Below are 23,933 nucleotides of genomic sequence, written 5' to 3' on the forward strand. Positions count from 1 at the left end.
TATGTTGGCATTATAGACCAGTCTCGGTTGGCAACTATCTTTGAGATTTACCCATTCAGACTATTAAGTCCCAGACTCTGTTCTGTCCTCAGTTTTTCTAGCCCTTCAGGTCCAAGAGACAAATGCTTTATTGCATGCATCAGAGACCCTTCTGGCTTTCATACTTGGCTTTATATCGCTTGTTACCGTCTTCAGCTGTTCACTGTTGTTCTGTAGCACAAGAATGACTCAACAAGAGCTATCCAATCCTGTCATCCTCATAAAATACAATTTTTTTCCATACTTCTCAACTTCCATCCAGCCTGTGAAGACATCCCCTTCTACCACTTCAATGCCAGTTTAAGTTTTAACCACTGGAGCATATGTCAGGGACTGTGTATTCTACCTTACATCACTGACTATCAACGATGGTGTCTGGGCAGCACATCTTTTTGTCTATCACACTATTGATCTCTGCCACCTATTTCATGCATTAGGTGAAAAAAATTTATGTATACAAGAATATCTGAATATTTTCCAAAGTTAGTTTTAAAAAAGTGAGGATAAGATGAAATAAAATATCAAAAGTATTTAAATGAAATACTAGATTTATTTTTTTAAATGAGATTTCCTAGGTAAAAGCTTCTGGGTAATAACACTATTTCTGAAAAATGACATTGTTATCATTTTCTTTTTTTTTGGCATGGGCAGGCACCAGGAATCGAACCCGGGTCTCCAGCATGGCAGGCAAGAACTCTACCTGTTGAGCCACCATGGCCCGCACTGTTATCACTTTAGTCTGTACATTTAGGAATTAGTAATAGAGATATACCACAAAGAAAAAGATGAATGAGTCAATTGTTAAAACATGCATGACTACTCAAGATAACATGACTATTTAATGGAAATTCAGAATATAACAACATATGATGTCAATATTGTGAACATAAAAGGAAAAATACAGTAATCCATTTTACCCACTACATTTTACAAAATCAGACAGAATGAATTCCTAAGCAAAATGTTTTGGTTTTGTTTGTTTGTTTTCACCAAGAACAGCAATTTAACTTCAAACAAATATATTTCCATTCTATTCCTTTGTCCTATATGTATACCTAATTGACCAAACTTACCAGAATTATTGAGATCATCAACAATCCAATTCATTATGCACCAATTACTTGGCTCAATAACATCTTACATTTGAAAATCATTTTCTTATGCTATAAGCCTGATTATCAGTTCCTATAATAACACTATGCCCCACTCTCTGTCCCACCAAGCATGACTAATCTTTTGCACAAACAAGGCTAGTGACAGTATTTTTCAACATTCACACACAATTCACCAAACATACACGTTGCTCCTCCTCTCAGACACTGGGCTGCCGGTGGGCAAGTGGCTCTCCTAGTTCTCTTGTTCCTCATAGTGAGCATAGCCACTGGCATAGGTCCTTCCTAAATTCAGACTAGTAAACAAATCCGACGACTCAGCATCTGAATCCTTTCCAACTTCATCTTCTTCCTCTTCATCATCCTCTGCTTCATACTCATCTTCCTCCTCATCCTGGTAGCTGGTATCACCGTACTTATCAGATGAAAGGTTCTTCCAATAAGCATCATACCCAGAAGCTCCATCTCCCTCTTCACCTCCAGTCTGCCTGCCAAATTTGAGGGAGCGTGCTACAAAAGATAGATGTAATTTGGCACTTTCTTAATTCCAATTCTCTACAACCTCACTGTTCTTTAAAATACATACAATTACATGAAGTTCATTGGATGCTTCTTATTTAAAAAAAAAAAGCCCATGTTATCCTGATTTTCACTTAATATTCAGTGGAAAAGAAAGGAAACCTCAGAAACAATAATCAGCTCTAACCAACCTCATAAATAAACCATAACAAATAAGACTACAGGGCCATTTCATAAATCTAGAAAAAGTGGAAAAACAAAATTAGAATAATAGCAAAATAAGTATAGTAAGGCATGTTAAAAAATGAAATGCCCTTAGTTTGATTAAAAGTTTATTTTCAAATCACATAAATCACAGGCTACAACTGATTTCATGTCATTCATTACATTTTACTTAAAATGGATATTTAAGTAAACCAGAATCCAAACATCCTAGAAAACAAAATCTCTCATTCCCTCTGCTTTACTAGCAACAAAAAGTTAAGTGCAAAAGCATTATCTCACCTTATCATACAACTATATCTTTGAGTACGCAGAGCTATTTAGAATTATGGCTCCATTCTAATATATCTAGTAAAGAGTGAGCTGCACTGAGCATTTCTGTAGTAGTTTTATTCCTTCATAAAGAAGTTATACTAAAGAAACATAAAACAATTTCCCATAGTAGTGATGCATCACACAATAAGCATAGCTGCTCAACTACCACACATCTACAATAGATTCAGAATGAATTCCAACTTCCAAGTACTAATGACAAGCACCACTTGGATATTAAGGATTTATAGCTACTCAATTATTTAAAAAGGAAGTCTCAGCAAAAACAAAAATGACTTTTTGGTTCTAAATTTCAGTATCTTCACTATGTCATTAACTGAGGCAAATGCCAAATATCAGAGTGAATGAAGGTATATTTCTTAAGTCAAACTGAAAAATTTTATCCACATATTTTTCAAGGTTGTGTAATTCCATTTGCTCAAGTGAACACATTCATCTTTTTGAATAGGAAGGAGGCAAAAAGAAATATAGAAAAAGAAAAAAAACAAAAAGAAATGTTCTAAGCATGAAAGTAAAATCACTCCCATTAGTCACAGAGCCTTACTTGACATGCTAAGATCCTTGGTTTCCTGAGTTTCATGTCCACATTTAGGGCAGGGAGGCTGTTTCCCTTTTTCTTGTTTAAATACCTTGCTCCTTGTATGATCATCACAGAAACAAGCCTATTCAGAAGTAAATATAAGTAAATAAGTAAATTTAAAGATATATAAAAATACATCATATAATATTTAAAGGACATTTAAAGATGCAGTTTTGAAGGGATTAAGAGATTAAGAGTTTTGTTGGGAATAGAGCACACTCCTGATTTTTATTTCTTTAGGGAAATAATCTTTGTTAGAACAACTGAACCACGATCTGATATTAGGGAGAGACTTCCTGTACAGGATCTGACATGCACACCACGCATTCATTCATAAGTACTGTGGATGTTTACAAGGTCCACAAAGCTATAATGGTGAACAGCCTGCCTACTTTCACAGAGCACACAGTCTAACTGGGGACAGAGACAAGAGGAGAAGCAATTAAAAAACACGATGCTATGAAAATGCAGAGGAGGGCCACTCTAAACCACACACGGGCTTCGGAAAATACTTCTTAGGAGACATGAAGTCTTAGCTGAGATCTGAAGGAGAATGGGAGCACAGTAAGGCAAGCAAAAATGGAAGAATGTTATAGGCAGATGAAACAGCATATAAATGCCTGAAGGCTTGAGATCATGAACGTCTTCAACAAAACCAAAGTCATTTGGTAAAACTGGAGCAGAGCCGGGGAGAGATAAAAGATAGAATTAGGAATATAGGTAAGAATCAGAGAAATGTTTTTGAGAGAATATGAATCAGGTGGATCTGTTTAATGATCTTGGATAAACAGGATGCTGGAAACAAGTTCTAAGAAAACAGAACATTATGGAAATTTTTTGTTATCCAAACTCTCCTAAGCAGGTGCATTTTGACATTATTAAAATATCTCCCATCATTTGGACAGAATGTTCTCCATAAATGAAAGATGTGAAAATACACAGAACTAGGATTCAGGGAACAGGTGTGCTAGTGTCTGCTCTAATACAAACCAACTACATGACTTTAGAAAGTCATGTAAGCTTTCTCAACTTCAACATCATAATGTATAAAATAAAAGAATTAAACTAGATAATTTCTAAGGTCCCTTGCAGTTTCATTATAACTATAAATAATCCAAGGACTGGCAGAAGAGTACAAGGATTAAAAACTAAATCTAAAAAGAAAAAATAATTACCTTACAACGGAGACAGGAATGCTGACCAAGCCGGTTGCATGAAACACCTGTGGGAGAAAGTTCATAATGTCTCTACTCAAACATGGAATGAAAACTACTTTCCACAGATTTGTAACCAACATACTATTTCATAAAGCAGCCTAAAAGGAACACAAAAATGAGACAGAATCTCCAATCAGAAGGAAGGATAACAACAACTGCGCATACCTAGCATTCTTTTACTGTTATTGCTAAACCTCCAATTTAGTTCTATGTCTCCAGATCTAGGATATGAGAAGCTTCCATATTTTTTAGAAAGTTGATAAGCCAAGTTCCCTTTAATAATATAATGGACAAAATTTTAAAAGAATAATTATCCCCATTATTGCATATTCTCTCCTGGGAGCTCAGACTATGGCCATTTTTTGCATAAATTCTGATTACGAAGAGAAAGTCATGTTCAAGTGGGCAATATAATGGATGGAAAAATCCCAAAATATTTGAGTTAGTAAACCATATTAATATTTGTCATTACCTAAAACTGATAGAAAAAAGGTAAAGGCAGAGTACAAACACATGGGGTTTATTTTTCCCTCAAAACAGCCTTCCCAGTCATTATGGAAGTTAACATGCATTTTAAAGAATATCTAAATCTCCCAATTCATGATTATAAGGTCAAATCCATGAATTATGAAAAATAATCAATTGAGAGGGTGGTGACACCCTGTATCTATGAGGCTTATGTGTATCATCTGGAAAGTGTTTCAGAGAAAACATTTCAGTCTTTTTCCCATAATGGCATCTACTATTTAATAAGGATGTTCTAATTGTCAGGTACCACACTAAATGCCTTATGTGCATTCTCATTTAGATTAACCCTTTGAGGAAATTAGTCACTTCTTTCTACAGATGAGGAATCTGACGTTTAGGAAAAAATCATGTATTTGCCTAAGATCATAAAGCTAGTAAGTAGAATTCAAGTAGTTTGACTCAAATACGTGAGCTTTTGAAAATCAATACAGTAGCAATAAAACACTATCTATTTGGAAAGATAATACCATTACCCAGTAAGTTATTCTGACTCTTACCTGGGAGATGCATGAGAATTACAGACTTATATAGAATCTCCAAGAATGAGGCCTGCATACTATATTTTTAAGAAATCTCCACAGGTATTTTTGATGTACACTCCTATTAAGAATCACTGGATAGGAACCAGTGATTAAGATCACTGACAGGAACCAACTAGGGGTTGGGAGAATTTGTAAATGGAGGTGGGGGGGATTTAGTTATTATAGTAACTGGGAGATAAAAATGACATTTAGTACTAAGAATAAGGAATACTGCCAGTCCAGCAATGCCTGGTCAATCCCACAAAATGCAGAATTAACCCAAACAAAATGCCACTGGCATTCCTATAGAAAAACAATGGTCTATGTGTTCTGAATTTTGTAGTCAGAAAATAGATACTGAGTTAAATTGCTATCTCATAAGGGGGTACACAAAAAACTAGATACCTTTTTCTTTTTCACTAAGTTTAACACTTATAATATTAAGACTCTTGGGTATAAAGATACCTAATATTTAGATCTAATATTTAGATGTCTTGGGTATAAAGACACTTACATTTAAATGTTTCTGCCTCCAAAACCTGGCAGCTGGCTTGATGTTCAAATTGATCATCTTCACAGAGAAAGTTATGACAAAAAGAACAACTGAATATCCTGCCTCCTATTGGATTAAAAAATAATATACACACAAATGTAAATATGATGAATTTTAATTAAAAAATTTGTACCTGTAAAACTGCTTGAAAAGATGGCAAGTTATTTCATGGTACACCAAAATGGCAAAGAAATTCTTTTTCTGGTAAAGCTAAAATCAACTGCCGAAGTATGTGAAATTGAACCATTAAAAAGTAGAGTTCCACTATCCTCTGGCACTCACATAATACTCACGATGCTCAAAGAGATCACTTACTTACCCCCAACTCCCCTCCCTCCCTGCTTAGCTAAACTAAACTGACTATTATAAACTGATAACCAAAATCTTTAAAATATAGCATCCATAATGTTTTAAAGTCAGCCTTCATTTCTAACAAAGCAGAGTGGTTTAATTCATTGTTTGTATCTCATCACTCACCATGGTCCCATACACCTCGTTCACACTCAACACACTCAGCATCAGTGAGAGGGCAGGCACAGGCATGTGTGCTGAGACACTTCCTACCATGGCAAACCCAAGCCTCACAGAAGTCACATATTGCACCCTGCAACCAAAGAACAAAAATAATTAACCTTCACCATGTGGGCAGCTGCAACCATGCTTTAACCAACTGAACCATGAAAATTGTATACATTAGGCAATTTATCTACCCTCAGTGATGGTGACACAGAAAACATTTCACTGTTTACTTTAGGCCAACATTAAAGAAGATTCCCTGAAAAATAAACTATTTCACTAACAGCTATCCACAATATACAAACCTTAGCTATAAGTCAAAAGAAAAAAGGCAAAGGGGATACAATAAACATATCTTAATATTATTAATGAAAGTAAATCAAGGAGACAACCTTTAAATAACAGAATGACACAGAATATTAAGAGCAAGAAAGACTCTTAAGGGAGGAGGAATAGCTGTTCTTTCCTTTACAAATGAAGTACACAAGGCCTGGGACTAAATCCAAGTCCTAGAGTTAGATTAAAACTGAGGTGAGATTTAAATCTAGGTCCTCTGAAACTCATTCAGTATTTTACTACTGAAGGCTCTAAAACAAAAGTACTAAATAGTAAATAGGAAAAATGTTTTTTGACTTGTAAAAATGGATGTCAAATTCTCAAATGTATTTCTTGACTCAGTGAAGGTCCTAGCAACAAAGAGATGGCACTCTCAAACTGGATATCAAGATTTTAAAAGAGATAATATACAATGAACAGGGCAAGGTTATGAAACACATCAAGTGATGATGTGATTACCATTCCTATGCCTGAAGGAACAAGGAGAGTGGAAGAAGTGTTACTGGAAGGCTGAGAAAGAGCTATATAGAGAGGACTAACTGACAGGGCTTGTGGTCTTTACAGGAAGGACACAAACCAGAGAACCTGGCAGGGAGTGAGCTGGGCACATGAATACCCAGATCTTATTCTCCTACCATCTTCAAGTCTCCTGCCAGTGTCTTCCAGTGGCCAAACCCAAAAGGAAGCCATAAAATTAAGTAAGCCAGTGAGCCAATCCATACAGGTCAGCCTTGCAGGGCAAAGCAGGATGGAAAAGGGGTGGAGGAGTGTGTGTATATGTGTATGTGTGTGTGTGTATAAATCTCAAAACATAAACAGAAGATATCCAGATGATCACTTTTCTAAATATAGCTAATAATGTATGATTCTACTTAAATGTTACCTGCATGTAAAAAGGGATCATTCATATATACAATTAATGAAATAAAAAAAGAATGTGGTAAATTTTAGGCATAAGCAAGCCACTTAGGAAGATTGCAAGAGTTTTTCTCTAAAGATAACACTGACGATTCTACTCTATATTTAAAATAAAGGAGGAGGGACTCATAGTGATTATAAATAATTCTGGTTCTTGGCATCTATAAAATATGCATAAATGAAATATATCACATAAAAGTCTGTCTGATTATGTAGAATTATGTTCTTGAAGAATAGTTATATATAAAATATGCTGCCTCATATAAAAGTAGTATTACTTTCCTCACAAAGGAAATTTATATCTAAAGCATAAAATCATGTAACAGAATACAGTAAAATTGTATTATTAATCCTACTGTATGTACTACACTACTATACTATCAATCCTAGGTGTTTGGAAGTAGGCTGCTTATTTAAACAAAGGACTTGAATCTTGGTTAAGCCAGAGCTTCAGTATAGTAAAAGCCTAGCAATGAGGTTTTCTGAAGTCTGTTTAAGACATATGAACAAGATGAATACAACTATAAATGAATTCTTGCTTAAGTCAACATTAAAATAAGTTTCCATTCCATGTACATTTCCCAGTAAGAAAGAATCAGTAAGAAACAAGTGGGTTATAAGGAAAAACCATACCAATAACATGCCTCAAATAATCCAGATAGGCACATTGATTGGGACAAAGCACTGCTATTTATTAAAAAAATAACCAGTGGTGAAAATGACTTTTCTTATCCTTAGGAAACTACCAGTCTAAGAGATAAAGACAAGATGCTTACCACCATTGCAAGGCCAGTACTGTATACACCTGCATGCTTTATGACACAGTCTGAAGACTTCATCATGCACTTTGTTTTCCCTATTAAAGAAAAACTGCATAATTTGTCTTGCAAAATGACATGTTTAAATTTTCACTAATTCTTCTTACCTAGTCCACATTCCTATGGAAACAGATTGAAAATAAATGGAACGAAATCAGCACTGCTCACTGCTTACATAACTAAGAAATAAATAACATATAACTGATTTCTGATTACCTGAGTTCAGATATTTTGAGAATAGAAATCTCTTAATACATCTCTAAAAATGTATTTCACAATAAAGATGCATAACTAATTCACTTTCGTACTCAAATCAGAAATCACAGGTTATGCTTTGTAATATAATGATTACAGCGGCTAAAACTCCTACGAATTTCAAATTACTTAAAGCAGATTTCTAAAAAGCCATACTTAAAAATGAATTTTATATTTTATAATTTATAATAAAGACAGTGTTTTTGTTTGTTGGTTATATTTTTTCACAGATCATCTCAAACCAAACCAAATGATTATGCAATTTAGCTTCACTTTTTTAGAGTTCATTCATATGTAAAATTTTACAAACACAGGCCCCATTCTTTAATCAGAATTTTAAAATAGTGCCCAACAGCACAAAAAGAGGAATGTAGAGACAGAGCTAAACATCACAATTCAGCCACAAAAGCTCTAACCTAGCAGCAAATTACCAACCCAAAGCACTATCAGGAAATTCATTTATCAAACATTATATGAGGATTAACAATGACATATTAATCACCCATCTGAGACTATCCACACAGTGGAACACAAAAGAAAGAAAAGATGCTCAATTTTCCATTATCTTGAATACCTAAGGAACAAAGGTAGGCAACAGGAAATGAGAAAAGAAACAGGAAATGAGAAACACCAGCTATCTAACTGGTCCATGTCTAACACTGGGTACAAGAATTCATGAGAAATGTAATCATATACAGGAATATAAAATTCGAGCATGTGATTCAAACCCAGCGACACTGAACATATGGGATGGGCCTAGCGAGAACTTACCTCTTCATCTTCCCCATAATTTATTTTTCACCTTACACTCATTTATATTTGCCTTTTGTAAATAAGGATAGAAAAATGGCAGACAAGTGTTCCAACTGGTCCAGTATTTATCTCCTTCATTATTTAGCAGAGCTGATAGATTTCATCTCTGAAAGTTAGAACTGCACTAGAAATACTCAGGAACATAGTCCTAAATATACTTAATTTTCTATAATTTTATCATACATAAATGCATTTAAATGAGCATATCCCAAACTGTGTTCCACATGAAACTATTAACCCATGAACAAGGGAAATATTTATTCAAATAAAAGGTTAGGCAAATTTGCAGTGACTACAGTTAATTATGCTTCTTTACTGCAGACTCTTTAATATATAAACATGTAACATAAACATGGGGATGAGGGCTAAAACATGCAACATTTCCCAAAAGTATACATCTTTTCAATAAATATTTATTATAGATCAGGTATTCTGTGGCGTACTATTTGGGAAGTACTAATCCTGCCGTTCTTTGAACTTTGGTTTTAGTTTGAAAAGACTTTGGAGTAAAACTTCCACCTATACTTGGGAACTGGGAACATGATGTATGAATTCTTATTTTAAACACTTAGGGACACATTTGAGGAAACTAAAGGATTATATGCTAAGTACCAATCAGAAAAACAAATGATCATAACAAATGACATCAAGCAAATATGGAATCAAATTACTTCCAATGGTCTAACAAACCATTATCAGCAGGAATCAAATTTCAGAAAGTAAACAAACAGAGATTGACAAGACTAAGCTGTTACAATAAAAATTTTAGGAATAATCACTAAATGTTGTTAGTCTGAAATCTGATCTTTTAATCTTTAAAACAACTTGCTGGTAACCTATAACTAAACCATGCCTTGATAATTTTCCAGCATTATAACAAAGAGGCAAAACTAAGACTTAATAGTTTTTTGGTAGGCTAAATAACATTTTATGTGTGTACTATTTAATCTATTACTAAGACACAACATTACTGTAAGTAATAATGAAACTACAGTTTCAAATTGATGAAACTCCACCTAAATGTTTGACGAGAGACCTATGTCCTTAATTATCAAATACTTACCACATTGTGCACAAATTGGCAACTTCTGTACAGAATTACAAAAATAGCAAAATGCTCTATTCTTCTGCCGCCTTGTCATGTAAAATAAAATTTAAAAAGAAAGTCAATATCAGATAAGAGGTCAGAGGTTCTATTTTATTACCACACGTAGACAGAAAAAAGTAAAAAATAAAATTTTACCTCTGACACTTGTCACATTCCTGTAAAATGTAAAGATATACCATTAAGTTTTCTAGCTAAAGATGCAAATTCACTTGCACTATAAAGAAAACTGGTTTTCATATTAAAATTTAAGTGACACTTCCCCAAAACCTTCTGCCCTTAACTAATTTGTACAAGCATCTAAAGAGAATTAAATAACAAAGATCTGCTCTGTGTATCACACTAGAGGAAGTAGCATGATCACAAAAGAGGCTAAATACAATGTATGTGTGTTTAAGGACTCAAACAAATAGTACAGGATGAACATAAGAAACAGCAGGGAGCTAAAATGATAAAGCTCACAGAAGATCCCGATTCCTAAACATGACATTTAAAGCTCTCCACAACTTCGTGCCCAACCACTTTTCTAATCTTGCTGGTCTGCTTTTTTATATTCAAATCAATAATGTTAAGCCACTCCCTAAATATATCTTTTAACTCTCTCCTCTCCATGCCTTTACTTAATCTAAGGCCTTTTCCTGAAAAGTCCCTCTTCACAGTCTCTACCTGCTACAAGTTCTGGTGATCTGATCATCAACTATACATGAGGTTATATGCTATGCTTTATAAATAATATGAAATCAAACAAAAATCTCTGCTGCTAGTGTTAGTGAAAACAATGGACATGCTTCTAAAAATTTTAATTCACTAATAAAATATATGCAGTATATTTCTGATAACTACTATATAGTTTTTCAACTATCAACTGATAGAAGAAAAGATGTTACCATTGAGGCATTACATGGGTGTTTAGCTAAATCTATGGTGCTTCTTGAAGCTCTCAGTTGTTTTTCACGTTCCCGACGGTTCTCAGCCTTCTTCCTTGCACCAGTCTTTTTTTTAGGCATTTCCCCCTTTTTCTACACAAAAGAACACAGAATATATGATTTCCTGGTTGCATTTACTATTTTAAATTAAGAAATAACATAATGAAGAGTTCTTATTCTGAATAAATTTTAAACTCAACTATGTCAATTGAAAGGCTTTCATTTTAAGACTTTATGAAACATTAAGCACACATTATTCTAAATAAAGTACACGACTTAAAATAAGACTTTGCATTTCGAAATGCATAACACATGTAAACACAAAAAAACTTTACCTTAAAAACCATAAGTTATAAACATACAAAAAAAAGTTTCCTTTTCCCATTGAGAAAAAAAACTGATATTAAGTATTCTTTAAAAACTACTCTGCAAGTTAAAAAATTCTTTTAGACATATATCACTAAAAAAATTTACATCACTTTTTTTAACTATATATTCAGATTACCTGTATGCTGACAATAGTTGACACATACAAAAGTTTAAACTTTCAGTGCAACATCTAAATAAAACATTTAATAGATGACTAAATACAAAGGCAGATCACTATACCTAAAAAGATACTAAATATACTATAGTTGCTGTGACTGAAAGCTACTCTACCGAGGTAAGCATAACTTGAACAGGGTTCGAATTCATATCTAAGACTATGTTTACCAACGATATCAAAGTAAGGAATTTAGACCTGCTTTCATCATTTAGTTCAAAAAATACCACACCAATAAAAATAAGATATTTATTAAACAGCATAATTTAGTTTTTCATCCAGTCTGAAGACTGCAAGTTCTCTTGAGAGTTCAAGCCTATCTCTGTTTATAGTTTCTGCATCCCAGCCCTGCCTGGAATATATTAAGCACTCAATAAAGGCAAAAATATGTGACTAAATGAGTATGTGCTTGCTTTGAAATATTAATCTCAAAGTTATTAATATTCTGCAAAAAGATATATAACAGGATGCATGGGTACTTCAGTAGTAACAATGCTAGCCTATCATGCAGCAGACCCAGGATACCGCCCATGCACCCCCTCCCTCCCCCCCAAAACGCTAAAGATAGGTACATTTATAAAATCTTTTCTAAGAGTGATTATCAAAAATCAACTTCAGAAATTCCTAAAAACACAGATTTAGTCTTCTGGGCCCTAACTAAGGTTTAAAATTCTAAACCTTCATGGATGGGTTTAAGCTTCACAGGTGACTGTGACGCACAACTTCCCTGAAGATACAGAACCTTCTTACTCAAAGAAACCAAAGCCAGTTCATGATACGCGGAGAGTTTCAAGAAAGTAAATGCAAAGAAATTTGGATTTCTCTTTCAGAACGGTATATTGTAATACATCAAAATCAAGTATCAGCTTACTTGAAACAATATTAAGATCATTAATATATTTAACTTTTCATATATCAGCTTACTTGAAACAATACTAAGGTCATTAATATAAAGTTTTCTTACTTTCTAGGTTCCAATTCTTATGTCAGTAGAATGTCCAACTGAAAACCAAGCAATAGCAAGCTGGTGGCGACTCCCAAATATGTACACACCAAGCCAAGAGTTTTGGTAGGTGGTTACTTAACGTCCAAGCTCACCGGGGTGCCCTTCAGTTACTCACAATGACAAAATCTATAGGGTGAAAAACAAACGTAAATCACATGGCGATCACTGGAATGAAATTTCTGCGTCCCCAGGGGTGCCTTTTCAACCTACTGGGAAAGTTAAGCTTCAATTTCTTTTCCTCACTTGTTTTGGAAACTTAAAGTGTATCTTTTTTCTCATCCTCATATGGGGTTAAGCCTTTCCCATTATCGCTGCGATTTCTTCTGGACAAGACGCGCGTCACCAAATGAGGAGACTGACACGGGGTCCTGCGGCTTTAGAGGCAAAGCCTGGGGCCGGGACACCAGGCGGGGTGAAGGGCACGTCCCGAGGAGACACCGCGGAGGCGCCAAGCGGCTTGGGGAGCTGCACCCGTCACCCGCCCTCGGGCCACCCTACCTCGCGTGCGCTCCTGGCCGACCTCGCTCACCCTCGAGGGGCAGGGAATGGCGTGAGGCCTCCCCGCCGCAGCCGTAAATTCAATTCAGGGACCTGGACTCAGGAAAGGAAGCTGCTAAAAACCGAAGAAGCCAGACCCGGTTTCGGAAGCTACGAGCGGGACCGGATGTCCCCTTACGTCAGGGCCGCCCTTACGTAGGCACGTTCACAGAGAAAGGCCTATCTCTGGTCGCTACGCCAGGGTTCCGCCCACTGTGGGCGGGACTTCTAATAGGGTCAGACAAGCTGGGAGAAGGAGAGAGGTGGTTGGCGAGAAGGGAAGCGGGAGAAAAGGGGACGAGAAGGCAGTTACCTTTTTCTTTTTTTTTTATTTTCAGAAAAAGGAAAACTCTAAGAGGAAGAGAAAAATATAAAGAGGAAAGTGGCCTCACAAACTTCATACTGGATCAGTTAACTCAAACCACTATTAAATGCCTGCCTAGTTCTTTTGGAAACACTTCAGCTCCGTTCATCTTTAGTGCTTCATATCCCAACTTTTCCTGGTTGCTGCACAAGCTGTACCTTCATTTGATGAAGTCTTTTATTCCCCTGGAATTCCTTTCCTTTGTAAATTCCTCCTCCATGTCCTTTTTTCCACTGGAATTCCATTCCTTTGTAAATAAATTCTCCCATGTTCTCTGCCTCTACTGTGTACCTTGCCTACCGTTAACTGAAACCTGAGTATAGTCTCCTATGCAAAGGCTACTTACTTTAAATTCCTCTTATGTGAAGGTTGCTCATTTTCTCACATGTCTTACCTCTTAGGACAGAAGGTCAGTGCCTTTGCTTCCCGGTGTCATAACCAAACAAGCACTTTTTCTATCTGGTCATGCCACATTTTATCCTTCATTGTTACTATGTTATGCTCACTTCATATTGTTGGAAACCTTTGGAACCTGACTTCCAACTTTTGCCATCACCGAGTCTCATAACATCCAAATGTTTTTCTGCTTCCCCCTTTCCCTTGCCCTCTTCCTCCAGTTTGTGGAACACAGTTCAGCACACTGGCCACAATTTGCCATGTTCTCTTTCTGATCAAGCCAACTGGAAAATTCCCAAGTCTGTTCATTCAGCAGTTTGCCCTTTCTTTCCTACATTGGACTTCCGAGTGCTAAGGAAAAAAAAAATCACAAAATCATGCATCAGTGCTAAATCTGTGGTTGCCAACAACGATATCAGAATTGCCCTTCAATCCTGCTTTATTATCCTTATCAGCTCTATTCATTCCCATTTGCCACAATGGTTTTATCAAATTTTCTCTTTACTCCACCTTTCAACCTTCCCTCCATCAATTTCAGCTGATATCATCACCTCCTCTTTCACAGAAAAAACAAAATAATATCAATAATTGCTAGCACAGCACTTTGTGCTTTTGGCTTTCTAAGCACTTTGCATGTGTAGCGTTGTCTCTTAATTTTACACAGTGAGGAAACTCAGGGGCAGAGAAACTATGCAACGTGTTCCAAGAGTACACAACTAGTTAAGCTTGTAGTATCCTCTAGTTCTCAAGCCTTTTGGTCTCAGGACCCCAAGGAGTTTTTATTAGGTGGATTATATCTACTGATACTGACCATATAAGAAATTAAAAGTGAGAAATCTTAAAATATTTACTTCATTAAAAATACCCATTACATGTTAATATAAATAACATTTTCATGAAACATATTTTCCTAAATAAAAACTACAGAAATGTGGTGCTGTTTTATAGGTTTGCAAATCTCTTTAATGTAAGGCTTGATAGAAGGCAACTGGATCTGCCACTCTGTTGAAAATGGTTTCGGTGTTTCCCTTTTCCCAGTGTGTTCTTACCCGAGTAAATTGCAAATGGCCCTCTGGGGAAGGACTTGCAGATCATTGCCAAATACCATTTTAGAGTATGTCTAAATATCAGTCTTTCTCCTGGGGGCGTGGTCTTTTCTCTGTCACTGGATTCCAGATCTAAAAACTGGCCCAATCCAGAAATTAGGCAAAAGATTATGACTCATTTTTGGAGTATTGCTCTCAGCCACCTGGTCATACACACCCTTGGTTCTTTTTGATTGTTAATATCAAACAATATCCTTGTTTTATGCCCATCCATTTTGCTCCTAGGGACATTGTGTTCCATTATCCATCTCCTTAATCTTTTGAGAATTGCCTTGCTGCTATTCTGCTCTTGCTGCTCATTACAGTAATTGTACCATGCTATATTGTAATTAACCCTGGTTATTGACCTAGTGGCTGAGAGGGGAGCTGGGGACAGATCCTGATGAGAGCACAGATGGTACTACAAGGGGGAATGCCTGTGCACAGTTTTCAAGCCAGAGGAGAGCACTAGCCATGTGTTGGGAATATTTAACCACGTATAAACTCAAAGGGTTCAGGAGAACCTAGGGGTTAAGAATTTTCAAGTGTCACAACCAGAAGTCCCAGCCTATTGCCTCAGGGTCTCTTTCCCATCCAGCACCCTGATCTTGGCAGAGCAGGCCTAGCTAGGCTGAGTGGTTAGTCTTCCTTGGAGCTCTGCCATATTTAGGATTATGTGTTGGACCTGGTCCTCAACTTTTTCTGCCCTCCCACTATAGGAAATAAAAACCTCTCTATTTGCTACCAAAGAGGCCTTCTGGACTTTATTTTAACAGCCAATTAACCACTCACAGCTTTTTGCTGTCTTTTTCCAAAGCATCAATTTTGCTGAACAACATCAATTTCACTGCCCTTAAGGTTACTGTTCCCTTTGTATTTCTCAAATGGCTGATACATTTGTACCCACTAGCATTATAACCTTCCACTAGAATACCATTCCAGTTCACTGCTTATGAAAGTGTCAACAATTGCACTATTACCTTTGCCAGGGTCTATGTGTTCTCCACCTGTCATCAATGAAGGAGTCCTCATTGACAGGGGATGGTCATCCAATTCAAAAATATCATCTTTGCTCTACTCTCCTGGCCTACTCCTGGAACTGACTGCCTTGGGTTGGATTCCCAGGAAGTGTACTCTGAATTAGAGATGCAAACAAGGAGGTTGTTAGGAAATGTCTTTGGGAAGAACATTGGTGGAAAGGAAATTAGTAGGATTTTGCAGAAGGAAGACCTTGGCTGCAATGAAGTCCTAGGCTTTGAATCTGGAATGTCCCTTCAGAGTCGTCTAGAACTGGGGCAAGCAGGCTAGGCTTATACACCTGTTACATTCAGTCATTTGTCATGTGCTGCCAAGGGACTGGGGCATAACCTTGGGCTAGATTGTTCTTGGGGAGACTGACAACTGAAAGCTGTCAGTTGGCCATGCTCCCAGCAGCTCAGAGAATAAGTCCTTCATTTCTGAAGCAGGGTTTGGATAGTGCCTCTCAGTATTCACTGCAAAGAGTGCTGGGAAAATAAAGAAATATTCAGACAAAGACAAAGAAACTTTACCATTCACAGGCAGCCACTGAAAGAACTCCAAAGGATGTCACTTTCAGCAGATGAAAATGGAATTCAGAAGAAAGGAGGAGATGTACAAAGCAATAGTCTAGAATCAACTCATTTAGCATATGGGGTCAAAGCTAAAACATGCAGATAAAACAAAAAAACTATACTAAACAATTTGGGAAATGAAAGCCATGAGGACCCGAAATATTCTCTAAATTCGATGTGATTTAAATAAAACTCCTAACAAGTGCTTTTGAATGGAAATGATTGATAGATCCTAAAATTGATATGGAAGAGCGAAGAGCCATGAGTAGCCCAGACCATTTTAAACACAAGCACAAGAAGGATACTGTTTTAGTTTCCTCAGCTAAAGAAAACTGCTGAAAACAATACCATAAAGTGGTTTGGTTTAAGCAATGGGAATTTATTCACTTACAGTTTTGGGAGCTGAGAAAATGGCCAAATCAGTGGTTCATCAGGGTGATGCTTTCTTCCCCAAGACTGGCTGTCAGCCATCCTTGGCTTTTCTGCCACATGGCAGAAAATATGGTGGCATCTTCTCGTCTTTCTCTTCTCTTCTGGATTTTGATGATTGCAGCCTCTTGCTTCCAAGGCTTTCTCTTTCTTTCTGTATTCATTTCATTTATAATGGACTTCAGTAATAGGATTAAGTTCCATCGTGAATGAGGTGAGCTACAGCTTAACTGAAGTAACCTCATCAAGAGATCCTACTTACAGTGCTTTACACTCACAGGAATGGATTAAGAACATATTTTTCTGTAGCGTATACAGCTTCAAACCACCACAGATACTTTTATTTATTACAACTCTCCAGTAATTAAACAGTATTCAAACCACCACAGATATTTTTATTTATTATAATTCTCCAGTAATTAAAACAGTATTCAAATCACCACAGACACTTTTATTTATTATAACTCTTCAGTAATTAAAACTGTGAGTTCATATCTAAGGAAACTTAGATATGAACTCACATACATTTAGAGATTTGATATATGGTATATGTTGCATTAGCATCAGTAAGAAGAGATGCATTATTGACTACATGAAGACTATTTGTTACCCATATGGAGAAAAGTTAAATTAGAGCCTTATTCACCAGAAAACAAAAATTACTTCCAATTTGATTAAAGATAAATAAGCATGAATAAAAAAGTTTTATATGAAAATATAGTAGAATATCTCTATGACATTGAGGTAGGTATGGTTTCTTATATAAGATACAAAAAAGCAAAATTTTAAAGAAAATAAATAATATATTTAACTAAATTAATATTTAAAACTCCAGCATGACTAAAGACATTATAAACAAAATAAAAAGGCATATCAAATAGGTGTGAATTTTGATACCCATGAACAAAAGATTTGTATTCAAAATAAATTACGAACTACCATTCAGTGAGAAAACAACAAACACCCAAAATAGTTATAGGAAAAGTACATGAACAGATTTTATGAAAGAGAAAATCTAAATAGCATTAAAAATATCCAAATTAACATCACTATAGGATAACATTTCACACCCATTAAATTGGACAAAATTTAAAAAGCTTGCTAATTCTAAATAATGGAGAAAGGAGGAAATAAATTTAAAATAATTCTAGTGGGAAAATAAATTGTTAAACCGGTTTTGGAGAATTAATTGGCAATATTCAGTAAAGGTTAATTTGTTCACAACAAACAAAAAGTCAGCAGTTCTTCTTCTAGGTATCATTGCGGCATTATTATTATTATTATTATTATTTATTTTTAACTTTTTAAATTGTATATTATAACATATATATATAAAAGCAATAGTTTTCAAAGCACTCTTCATCAAGCAGTTATATGACAGATCCCAGAGTTTATCATGGGCTACCATATGATCCTCTCATGTTTCCCTTCTAGCTGCTCCAGAATATAAGAGGCTAGAGGGCTTAAATACATTGTTTCATTACAATCAACATTTTTTCCTTCTTTTCTTGTGAAAAATGACGTATATACAAAAAAAGGCATACATTTCAAAGCACAGCACCACAATTAGTTGTAGAACATATTTCAGACTTTGACATGGGTTACAATTTCACAATTTTAGGTTTTTACTTCTAGCTGCTCTAAAATACTGGAGACTAAAAAAAGATAGCAATTTAATGATTCAGCATGCATATTCATTTGTCAAATCCTATCTTCTCTGTTTAACTCCTCCAACGCTTTTGATTTTTCCATCCCTCTCTTTAGGGGTGTTTGGGCTGTGGCGATTCTAAATTTTTCATGTTGGAAGGGTCCATCACTTATTAAGGGGTAGGGAGATGGAACTATCTGATGTTCTGGAGAGGCTGGGCTAGGTTTCAGGATTTATGTGGACCAGGGAGTCATCTGGAGGTTGTAAATTTCTGGAAAGTTACTCTAGTGGATGGAACCCTTGTGGAATCTTATATATTGCCCTAGGAATTCTTTAGGATTGGCTGGAATGGTCCTGGTTGGGGGTTGGCAGGTTATGATAGATAGCAAGGTGTACCTGAAGCTTGCATAAAAGTAACCTCCAGAGTAGCCTCTCGACTCTATTTGAATTCTCTCTGCCACTAATACTTTATTAGTTATACCTCTTTTCGCCCTTTTGGTCAGGATGGAATTGTTGATCCCACAGTGTCAGGTCTGGACTCATTCCTAGGAGTCATCTTCCACATCACCAGGGAGATTTTCACCCCTGGATGTCATGTCCCATGTAGGGGGGTAGACAATGATTTTACTTGCAGAGTTGGTCTTCGAGAGGCTGAGGTCACTTCTGAGCAACAAAAGAGAGCCTACAGAAGTAACTCCTAGACATGCCTATAGGTAGTCTAAGCTTCTCTGCTACCTACATAAACGTCACAAAAGTAAACCTCGTGATCGAGGGCATGGCCTACTGATTTGGGTGTCCCTAAAGTTTGACACAGTATCAGGGGATTCCTTGATGGTAAGGTTTAATAGTTCCATATTCTTTCTCCCATCTCTCAGGGAACTTTGCCAATACTTTTTAATTATCTGCTTAATATACTCTAGAATGCATCCAGGCATTACAATAATCTATACAGGATAAAGGGCCTCTCTCTTACTCTGTGCTCCCTGTGTTTCAATTGTTCAAATGAGCTATACAGATAGGTTGAATTAGATCATGCACTACAAAAAATTTCAGTTCCAGATCAGATAAACCTTTCTTCCATTGGTCTCAAAGAATATGTAGTGGGTCTAAAATATAGGCACTGTCTTCCTTACCCCTATGTTCTGAATTACTTTAACCCCAACCTGTTCGGCTTCATTCTTATCTCTAAATATCAGGTTATATATATATATATATAAAAAACAGCGTCTCCAAATCCGGAAATAATAATCACCACTCTGGACTTAATTTATCTGTTCTAAAAGCTTACAATCTAGGCCCGTTTTCTTATAAGCATTTTCTAAAGGTGACCATGCCATTCTTGTTCTTTTGTTTCTTGCTTATTTTGTCTCACCAAATGTCCCACATGTTCATTCACATCATTGCATGCCTCTTGACTTTGTTCCTCTTTGTAGTAGCACAACCTTTGTTCATAAGTATACACCACCGTTTGCCAATCTACTTCTCTCCATCAGTACATCCTTCAGCCACCTGCATTCATCAGGCATCATGTAGAGGGTCCAAAGTCCAATGTCAATCAGCATTCTTAATTTTAGATAATTTCATTGTTCCCAAGAGAAAGAAAACCAATAAACACACCCTCACCAAATAGGAAATCTAAACTTTCTCTTAACTCTTGTCCCTCACCCCATTATTCACCTCTGCTGTTGCTGTGGTAGTGCTGATGGTTTCCTTTTGACCATACATCATAGTTTGCAGTAGCAGTTTTCCCCCGTACCCTGGACTTAAACACTCTTTATACAAGAATCATATCTTTGAAATAATTCTTGAGAGAACTAATTCATATTTTTAGTGTTAATCAGTGAGACACGTAGGTCTATACAACCCCTTACAATCTTGTTCATCTTCAATATGGTAATATTACTTATGGATCCACTAGAAAACCACCTTCACTCCTATCTATTCTCTTACATTGGAGTTCAACTTCATTAGGTAACAGCTCACCCATCTCTACCTTCTATGTATCCCTACACAGAAACATTATTTTTAATAGCAAAAATTTTAAAACACTTCTTTCATTAGGGAAAGGAAAAAATAATATTCAGTCTATATAGCAATTAAAATTCATGAACTTAATCTATAATATCAATATAGATGAATCTCAAAATATCTTTGGTGAAAGAAAAATCAAGTTGAAATGCTATATAAATAAAATTTTGAAACAGAAGAAAAGTAGCTATCTAAATTATTAATGTATACATACATGGGGGACAAAAGTCTCAAAACATGTATAGAAATTATATAAACTTCAGATTTAGATTATCTTTGGAGAGGGAAGAGGAAAAGATAGATGATGTGGGGCATTAGCTATACTTTCTTTTGTCAGAACAATGTTAATTAAGAAAACATGTGTAATACCACAGCATCTATCAGAATGGCTAAAATTAAAAAGACTGACAATATCAAATGTACATGAAGATATGAAGCAACCGGACCTCTCATCCAGTTTTGGGGAGTGTAAGTTGGTAGTACCTTTTTGAAAATCATATGGTATCATGTATTAAAGATATATTTAATAGATAATATGTAGGAAAATGATAGATAGATAGATAGATAGATAGCTACAGATAGATCCAAAATGCATATCTATGTATTTACTCAAATACGTAAAAAGAAATTTTCATAGTAGCACTTTTTATAATAGCCCCAAAACTAGAAACAAATTTAGTGTCCCTCAACCAGTGAATGGATAAAAGATTCAAGACATAATCATATTCAAGATAATATATTCCAAAGAGAATGAACAAACTACACCCTCATGCAACAATTTGGATAAATCTCACAAAAATAATGTTAGGCAAAAGAAGAAGATAGTAATGGAAGAGAATATATGATAAATCCATTCAAATAAAATTAAAAATTGTCTTAACTAATTGTTAGAAGTCAGGATAGTGGTTACTTTTGGAAAAAAGTGGACTGGAAAGAGTCACAAGTGAAATTTCTGGTATCCTGTAAGTATTCTACTTAGGATGGCTGTATACACAAGTGTGTTCATTTCATTTTGTGAACATTCATCATCAGTTTATAAGCTTACTATTTATGTAATTTATGTGAGTAATATTTCATTACAGAAATTTTAAGTTAAAAGTAAGAGCAGGAAAATTGAATAGAAATTTTTGAAGTAGCTATGTATAGCATTTCTCCCCAAACACTTTCTTACTGTGGCCTAAACAGAAAATAACATTTACTGATCATATGGGAGTAAACAGAGAAGATCATTTTGCTGCTAGACATGACAGATTCACGGACCAATTCCAGGCACACTTGCTACCCTTCTGCAGCACACCAATGGCTCAGGACTCAACCTACTCATTTAAAGGCTTTTCAGCTTGGCATCCTTTAATTTATTTTGCTAATAATATTTTTGTTAGAGAAGTAGTAGATTTACAGAAATAGCATGCATTAAGTATATAAAATACAGATTTCCCATATACCAATATATTATTACCACCTTGAATGAGTGTGATACATGTTAAAATTCATGAAATAATATTTTATAATTATACTATAACTATTATCCATTATTTATGATAGGGGTCACTGCATTGTAAAGTTCTATGATTTTCTTTTAATTATTATTCTAGTAACACATATGCAACTTAAAATGTCCCTCTTTTAACCACATTCATATATATAATTCAGTGTTGTTCATTGCATTTAAAATTGTGCTAGCATCACCACCATCAAATACCAAAACTTTGCAATCAAAGCAAATAATAATTTTATATAATTTAAGCACCAAATCCTCATTCCTTACCCCCACCCCAGCCTTTGGTGACTATTTTCTAGTTTCTGACTTCATGAATTTATTTTAATTATTTCATATCAGTGAGGTCATACACTGATCTCCTTTATGTAATTATCCTTCTGGGTCTGGCTTATTTCATTTAAAATGATGTCTTCGAAGTTGATCTATTTTATGCATGAATAAGAACTTCATTCCTTCATAAGACTGAATAATATTCCATTGTTTGTATATAGCACATATTGTTTGCACTCATCAATTAATGGACACTTGGGTTGCTTCTATCTTTTGGCAATTGTGAACAATGCTACTATGAACATTGGTGTTCAGACATCTGTTAGAATCCCTGCTTTCAATTTTTTGGGGGAATACACCTTTTCATGTGTGGTGGTTTGGAGCTGTATGTCCTCCAAAACATAAGTTTATATTCTTAAACTTAATCCATTCCTGTGTATGAACCTATTGTAAGTAGGATCTTTTGATGAAGTTAATTCAGTTAAGTTTTAGCCCATCTCAATCAAGATGGATTTTAATTCTATTTTTCAGAGCCCTTTATATGAGAATGAAATTGAGACAGAGAGAAAGAAAACCCTGGAAGCAAGAAGCTGTTCTTAACAACACCCAGAAGGAAAGGGAGACATGCACGGATGCTGCCTCATACCCTGCCACGTAAGAGAGGAGCGAAGGATTGCCAGCAACCAGTCTTTGAAGAAAGCATCACACAGATGATGGCTCACATTGGTCTTTTCCCAGTCTCAAAACTGAGCAAATAAATTTGTATTGTTTAACCCAACTCACTTCCTGGTATTTCCTTTGAGCAGCCTAGGAAACTAAAACACAGTTAGATTGCTGGGTCACATGATAATTATATAGTTAGCTTTCTGAAGAACTGCCAAACTGCCCTTCACAGAAGCCACACTATTTTACAGTCCCACCAGCAATAGATGAGGATTTCTATTTCTCCACACAGTCTCCAACACCTGTAATTTTTTGTTCTTTTTTTCTTTTAATAGCAGCCATTCTAGTGGATGTGAAAAAGCAATCTTACTGTGGTTTTGATTTGCATTTCCTTAATACCTAGTGATGTTGATCACCTTTTCATATGCTTTTTAGCCGTTTGTATTTCCTCCTTGGAGAAATGTCTATTCAAGTCTTTTGCCCATTTTTTAATTGCATTGTTTTTTTTTTTATTGTTGAACGGTAGAATTGTTTTTAATATTTTAAGTATTAAGCCCTT

General features: G+C 35.6%; 1 protein-coding gene and 1 long non-coding RNA gene across 4 annotated transcripts; one reads left to right on the forward strand and one right to left on the reverse strand.

The window, feature by feature from the left end:
• Positions 1-569: 569 nt before the first annotated feature.
• Positions 570-13,538, reverse strand: ZNF330 (zinc finger protein 330). Of its 3 annotated transcripts, none has more exons than XM_077139963.1 (11): positions 13,391-13,538; positions 12,820-12,987; positions 11,273-11,404; positions 10,524-10,543; positions 10,344-10,414; positions 8,171-8,250; positions 6,102-6,228; positions 5,586-5,690; positions 3,981-4,027; positions 2,770-2,887; positions 570-1,661 (listed from the first exon to the last, which is right to left on the reverse strand). In XM_077139963.1, the coding sequence occupies exons 3-11, from the start codon at positions 11,390-11,392 to the stop codon at positions 1,387-1,389; spliced, it is 963 nt and encodes a 320-aa protein (XP_076996078.1). In that variant the 5' UTR covers positions 11,393-11,404; positions 12,820-12,987; positions 13,391-13,538; the 3' UTR covers positions 570-1,386. The 3 variants fall into 3 exon arrangements, with proteins under 3 accessions (XP_076996078.1, XP_076996077.1, XP_076996080.1); XM_077139962.1 differs by having other exon boundaries at positions 13,360-13,538; XM_077139965.1 differs by lacking the exon at positions 13,391-13,538 and adding an exon at positions 13,072-13,333.
• On the forward strand, positions 12,600-23,456 carry LOC143666285 (uncharacterized). Its single transcript, XR_013167505.1, has 3 exons — positions 12,600-12,689; positions 12,827-12,924; positions 23,243-23,456. It is a non-coding gene; the product is annotated as an uncharacterized LOC143666285 (long non-coding RNA).
• Positions 23,457-23,933: the final 477 nt, after the last annotated feature.

This window comes from Tamandua tetradactyla, chromosome 22 (genome assembly GCF_023851605.1).
Source record: "Tamandua tetradactyla isolate mTamTet1 chromosome 22, mTamTet1.pri, whole genome shotgun sequence".
In the NCBI taxonomy this organism is placed as follows: domain Eukaryota; kingdom Metazoa; phylum Chordata; class Mammalia; order Pilosa; family Myrmecophagidae; genus Tamandua; species Tamandua tetradactyla.